The following is a 7,268-nucleotide window of genomic DNA, read 5'->3' as shown; positions in this document are numbered from 1 at the left end:
CCAACTTCTCCACCCCTTCCCCACCATTCCCTCCCAGTTGCCCGAAAGCCAGTCTCCCAAAGCCGCCCCCTCTTCGCTCATAGACCTCCACAAGGCAATCTGGGTGGATAATAACGAGGAGGCAAGGAAGCTCATCCAGTCAGGCGCTGATATCAACACTGTGCATGAACACGAGACAGTCTTCACGCTTGCTGTGGAATTCGAGAATTTTGAAATAATGGACGAGATCATGGCACGACATGACTTTGATCCAATGGCCAAGAACGTGTTTGGCAGAACCCCGTTGTTCGTTACTGCAAAAAAAGGATTCACTCGCTATGTTGAAGGTTTGTTCTATCTATCTTAGTATTTGTCCTACTCTCTTAATTTTTTTATTAAAAAAAAAAGATAAGAGGACATCAAAATACCACGCACACTACTGGCGTTCTTCACACATAAGCATAGAAATGGGTCAATGAACATCAGCCAGCGAGACAGACAGATAGACAGACAGACTAAGGATAATTAGAACATGATCCAGTGGGGAAGAAAACAATTTGCAGCTTTCAGATTCGAACCCCAGAGCTCCACACGTGGCCAAGTTATTCCTAAAAAAACACAGGAGTAAGTGTTAGGGGGTGTCATTTCTTGGGCATACTTTTTTACTCTTTACTATATATCTCTTGTTTTCTTTGTTTAATGATTCCTTTCAAAAAAATTAATGACCTTTATTGTGCCAGTTTTACTAGAAATAAATAGATGGCATCAACAACGATAATAAATTAATCTTATTTTGGGCTTGATTGCATTAATAATATATAATCCTACGTATAACTTATTTTATTTCCATGCTAGAGCTTTCGTCTATGTGCACACACGTCAACCAAAAAGACATCAATGGAGTGACGCCTCTGCGTGCATGCTGTTGGGGCGATTACCATGAGACTGCGAAAGTGCTGATCAGTCATGGTGCCGACTTAAACAATGTGGATAATGACGGAGAAACTCCTCTTTATGGTGCATGTGTGCGGACAAGCGTCAACTGTGTACGAGAGTTCCTTGCGAACGGCTGTCAAGTGGACATGCCCGGCAAATCTGGAGTGACGCCACTGATGATGGCTCTCCCTCCTATACGCAACTTCCTTGCGTGTGAAAATCATAAAATCTCCGACATGTTAGAGATCTGCCAGATGCTGATCGACGCTGGCTGTGACTTGGACGCCCAAGACTCCAGAGGACGCACAGCTTTGCACTATGCTGTCGACTATGGAGATGTTTTTGGGCTTTGTTTATTAGCAGAAAATGGATGTAATTTGGAAGTCTCTGACGAAAACCACCGAACACCATTTCAGAATGCTCTCTTTCAAACCACGCCAGCTTTTGAGATAGCCAGATTCCTTGTGTACTACGGCGCAAACTGCCGAGAGGAGATTGAGGTTTATACTTATGGTAAAACGAAAGTGAAGTCTCCTCTGGCGTGGGCGATAGAGGCTGTACCGCTGGGAGTTCAACCCGACAAACTCCGTGAGCGATATTTGCTGCTGAAAGTTTTGAGGGAAGCAGCCTTCCCATACCTTGGTGGTCTTTCCTCAAGCCTGGCTTTACCACAAATGAGCAAAAAACCCCACCTTGTTGATGAATACAGGGCAGTTGAGAGGGAAATTGTGGGCTGGATGTGTTCACAAGTACCTGCTTCCCTCCTTTTCCAGACAAGGTTGAAATTTCGTGAAACGTTAGGAGTAAGAAACACCCTAAGTAGGATTGACTCATTGCCTATTAGGTCATATTTAATAAAGGGCTACCTAAAGCTCGGTCTTGGGAAAGAGCTGCCGTCATCAAGAAGCTGTATGTTGCATGTGTACATTAAGGACGGAGAGAACAAAAAGCTGGAAGACCTCGTGCAAAGTGGTGCCAATGTCAACTTCGAGGTAAACGGGAAAACACCTCTTGCTACTGCCATCATACTGCAAAATGTGGAAGCTTTTAGGATACTGTTCTCGACTGGACTCGCCTCCATAGGTCAAAACCCGGTTAATAAAGAAGGAGATACGCCCTTCCACGTCGCTGCTGCCTGTGGTCTCATTAACATTATCGACGATATCATCCATGCAGGCGGTTCTGTTAACGCGCCTAATAAGAAAAGATGCACACCTCTGCACTCCGCCGTTACAGCCGGCCATTTTGAAGTAGCCTCGCTTCTGATCAGACGCGGTGCTAAGGTCAAAGATCAGGAGACGCTGAGCTTTCCATTGCTCCATCTGGCGGCTGCAAACCACAACACTGAAATAGTGGAAATGATGCTGGAGAGAGGGGTCAAGGCTAATCTCAGGGATCAACAAGGGAACACGCCCCTGCACATAGTGGCCAGCCAAGTAAGGATCCTTTATCAGTTACTTTATTGCACACCACCTGCATAGGCACAAACTAAATGCTTGAAACCGAATAAAAACACGCTATAAACTTAAGACCCGTCAAACACACTATAGACACATACGCACAAACACATAATAATTGTAATGATACTACTACTACTACTACTACTACTACTACTACTACTACTACTACTACTACTAAAAATAAAATTCCGTGCCTTCATCATAGAGCATTAATTTGTTTTCATACATCCATATTTTCATATTATTATTTTCAATGCATTTCTCTACTCTCTCTACTAGTTCATTTGTGTTGCAAGAATGAATAGAGCCATATGTCTGTGTATTATTAGCATTAAAGTGGTAACTGAGTTGATACTTTTGTATTTCGACATCAAGTGGTTGTGTATACATATTGAATAGTAACGGAATTAAAACTGAACCATGGGGAACACCAAACTTAAGATGGCTCTTTTGTAACTTGATTTCTTTTATCACAATAGATTGGCAACTATTCAAATAGTTGTTGAGCGTTTTGAGAGCAGGAAATGAATGCTATTTTTTTGGAACTCAAAAGAATTCAATTTCGCTGGGCAGGCCATATTGTAAGAATGCCTGAATTTCCCAAACAGACCCTCGGCTTTTGCTCATTTGAAAACTTTGGTGTCTGGTAATTTATCCTGCCATTTGATGCCGAGAATTCTTCTGAGGCATTTCATGTGGAAATAATTAAGCTTCTTGGCATGGCTTTGGTACACCGTCCAGGTCTCAGCACCAAACAACAGGGTGGGGAGGATCACATCATTGTAGACTTTTAACTTTGTCTCTGTGCCTAATTTAGCGCGGAAGCCACACTGACTTTCGGGTAACACCTCATTTGAAGAAAGATGCTTCAACAGGCGATCGAGAGGAACTAGGGCCGGGATCTTCTCAGCTATAAACAAAAGGGATATGCTTCTGTACTGGTCACAAAATTGCCTGTCACCTTTGGTTTTGTACAGATGAATGATAGTTGCGTCCTTGTACCCACTTCAACATTCCCACATTTGACAGAATAGTAATGTCTGTGTCTCAACAAATGGTCTCCACCAAAACCAAGACCCCTGCAGCATTAGAGTCCGCGCCAAGGGGCTTATTGAAGGACATGCATTCATGGAGCTTCTGGTTTCAGTGTTCTTTTGGAGACAATCAAGGGAGGATTTCAGTGGGATTTAATAATAATAATAAATGACATTTATATAGCGCTCAACCCCGAACAAAGTACACAGGCTCTGAGCGCTTTACAATACAGTACAACATACAACAGTAACATGAAACGTTGTGTTCTGACTAAAGAAAATTATTCCAAATATTCATCTTATTAATTTAAAAACAGAAACGACTTCAGCTGACATTTGAATGAATCAAAAGAGGGGAGGGATCCAATTGACCCTGGATGGTCGGTTTAGAACACTCTCAAAGTGTCCGGCCCAGGGGCTCAGTATCTTTTCTAAGCACTTTCCTAAGTACATACAACGAAACCAAACGGTATAAACTACACACTACGTGTCCCCGCGTCTTTTCCCAGGCAAACATTTACCTGGAGCTGAATCTACCAGCTCTGAGTGGCCGTGTAGCCAGGCCCACAATTCAGGACAAAAAGAAGTACCGGGATGTAGCAAGGCTACTTTTGGCGCACGGAGCAGAGCAGGTCATGGTCTACAACTCGGAGTCTTTGACGCCGTTGGACGTGGCGGAGAAAGGAGACGATCCGGTCCTGATTGATATTCTCAAAAATAGGGCTTAATGATGATGGGGCTATTGCGTTATCGTTCATTTGTTTTTTTGTTTCTATTTATTTTATTTTAAAAAATCTTATTTTACACTCTCTGTGTTTGATTTCGTTTCTATTTCTTAAACAAATTTATCGTACCTTTAGTTTTACTTCCTTTAACTTCAATCTTTAAGTTTGTTTCATCATTAAAACAAAATAAAAGCTTATCATACTTTCAGCATCTGTCTTTACTTTTTCCATCAATTTGGCCACGGATAGGTTTGTATCTTTTATAAGGAGAGGAACCCGGGGACGATTCTCTCTCAGATATGGTAATGTCGTGCTCATTTTTATTATCCTTTTCCTGCCGTCATTCTTTCATGCATGTCGGTTGCCAGTTTCTTCACTTAACCCTTGTACCCATATATCGTTGAAGAGCTGTTTCCCGATATCCCAAGTCCAAGAACCGATCATTTTTTTTCAGGCTAGAGAGAACACTGTTTCATTCTATTAATAGTTGTCCCTACTTGACGTATCTTTTCTTGCTTAAAAAACACTTTTAAGGTTTGAATTTTGACCAAATATTTCCCCAGCTTATGAAACCAATACCGCATGATTACGAAACTGCAATTTCTAAATAAAAAAAAATAAAAAAATTAGGGTTTAGTTCTTTAAACACTGGTCGACAAAATGTCGTTCACTTCTTTAATTTTAGTAAAGGTTTTACGGCGCTCGCAACTGCATAGGGTCATATGAGCGCCAGAAGATTAGAGGTGTTACAAGAGAGTAAGAAACATAAAAAAGAAGAAGGGGAGATAAGGACGATAGATGTTTGATAGGAAAGAAGAAGCAAACCACACCAGAGCACCCGCCAACCACCCTCGTTCACTTCTTTAAAAGAAGGAGCCTGTGGCTTTCCCCCATTGTGTTTGACATTATCGAGGTGACATTCTGTTATCTCATTTGTGATATCTTTTTATTTTATTTGCTACAATGTATAGGGCATCACATGCCCCCTAAGACAAACCATCTGTTTTCGAGAAGAAAAGTGGTCACCTTAGACAGAAGGTTTTCTTGGACAGTGTCAATATAATGTTAGAAAATCCTAAGGGGAAAATAGGAATTGGTCATTTGTACAGGGGAGTGACTTGTACAAGTGGTCGTTTAAGCAGGTTCGACTGTATTAGGCCAATATCCTTCACTTGTCTCTTCACCTCTAAGGTCCTCTCCACCGAAAAGAGAGAACAGAGAGCTTGTTCAATGTCCACAATAATTTTTTGCGCATTTTCAAGAGTTAAGAGCTTTAAAGCATTAATCAGTTTCTATAATATTAAATCGGGTAACGGTATTGACCTTTGAGCTTATACAGCTACCGCTGTGAAAATATGCCTGTCACATTACCAAGATATTATGTCAATGCACGCTCACAAGGAAAAAGTATAGCTAAGTTAGTCTTACTAAGACTAAAACTAAACGTCAGCTTTCTCACTCCCTGCCGGAGTATAGGCCACGACGAGCTCTTCATCTACATCTGATAAAGAAACGTATTGTACCACCAGTTTTACTTCATTTTCTTCAATTTGGAATTTTGTTTCGTCATTAAAAAACCCAACAAACTTGTTGTACCTTCAGCGCCTGTCTTTACTTTCACAATCAATTTGGCCACGGATAGGTTTGTATCTTTTATAAGGAGAGGAACCAGGGGACGATTCTCTCTCAGATGTGGTAATCTCATGTTCATTTTTATTATCATTTTCATGTTGTCATTCGTTCATGCATATTATATGTTGTCAATTTCTTCACCAGTCCCTTGGATCCATACATCTTTTGACTTTGATGTTGACAACCTTGTGTCGGTTCTTGTTCTCATAGTTCCTGATTTCTTCACGTTTTATCATGTACCTGCCGATTTTATTAGCATTTAACATAAAGAAATCGTGAACCTTTTCTTTTCAACAAAATATTCTTTATCTTCAGCCCCCCCCCCTCCTTCCCTCTCTCCCCCACCTATTGATAATTGTTTGCGTTTTTGTTTCGTTTTTATACCTTGTTGATGACAACATTTTTATCCTCAAGATTGTCAAGTGTGTTAACTTCACGAAAAAGGCAACTTCTTCGTTTTTATATTTAGCAGTCGTTCTTTGTGTCATTTTCTACAAATGCACTGTTTCTTTTATTGGGGATCAATAAAGTATCTATCATAATTTTGTGTCTTGTTTTCTTTGTGTGCGTCTCGTTAGTTGTTTCGGTTACTTTTTCCACGCTCTAAATAACCGATATTGTGTTGATTTGCTTCCCTTAACTCATGCAAAACTCAATTTTAACATTTTTTTCTCTGGTGTGTCTTAATTTATTTGACGAGCTCACAACGCCGTTAAGTAAGAAGTGTTGAAGAAGTGGTGCAAGCCTTAGCTACTTACGTCACAACATTAGATTATGCAGGGTGCCATGGGTTGTCAGCAACTTTCACTAAAGGGCCAAAGTAAGCTTATTCAAACACATAATCACACACTATCTGTAAACTGACGATGATGCGTGAGTGTCTTTATTAACGTGTGCGCAGAGTGGGCGCTGCTTGGAGGCCTCTTTCACTTGGCCGTCACTTCGCTACCTATCAGAATTACAAAGTTGTATCGCTCAGTACCTAGTTTTGAGACATTTGACGTCAAAGATTTTGAGCTTCACGTCATGTCAAGCTTTTTCGAATGCAATTCTTTGAATATCTTGATGGCGACTCCGAATAATCTTACGATTTTGATAAAGCAGATAGTAGAACATGTGGTGTCTAACCTCATGATCTTAGTAAGTCAAAACGCCCCCCCCAGAAAAAAAGTCAGATTAGACTTTTGTTATTCTAAGATAGCGCCTTGCTGGCGCCATTCTGCAGCCACAAAAATTAAGACAACAAGAAATACGTTGTGGCAGACGGAGTGGACGGACGCTATTTGCTTGCCATTTTCTCGCTCCACACAAGCCACACGGAGGCCACTACGATCTTGCGGCGTGTTGGTTCAGCGCTGCTTTAAATTTCACGCCCCTTTCAGGCCATCAACGACACAGGCTCAACACATCCCATTGTGTGTGTAGCATATTATTCACCTGCTATTTGTAGATCTCCTGGAGGCTAATGTCACGAAACTCTTAACTCCTTGGCTACACACACA

The 7,268-nt window shown here is 41.1% G+C and overlaps 1 protein-coding gene across 1 annotated transcript in view; it reads left to right on the top strand.

Moving 5' to 3' along the window:
• Nucleotides 1-7,268, top strand: part of LOC101855888 — a 41,432-nt gene that overhangs the window by 12,776 nt on the left and 21,388 nt on the right. The window contains exons 4-6 of the mRNA XM_013085689.2: nucleotides 38-326; nucleotides 835-2,351; nucleotides 3,919-4,131. Of these exons, the coding sequence (XP_012941143.2) occupies nucleotides 38-326; nucleotides 835-2,351; nucleotides 3,919-4,131 (2,019 nt within the window). The remainder of the gene's footprint in view (nucleotides 1-37; nucleotides 327-834; nucleotides 2,352-3,918; nucleotides 4,132-7,268) is intronic.

The sequence above is a fragment of the Aplysia californica genome, unplaced genomic scaffold (genome assembly GCF_000002075.1).
Source record: "Aplysia californica isolate F4 #8 unplaced genomic scaffold, AplCal3.0 scaffold00398, whole genome shotgun sequence".
Taxonomy (NCBI): domain Eukaryota; kingdom Metazoa; phylum Mollusca; class Gastropoda; order Aplysiida; family Aplysiidae; genus Aplysia; species Aplysia californica.
Note: the sequence above shows the minus strand (reverse complement) of the source record. Positions and strands in the feature narration are given on the sequence as shown.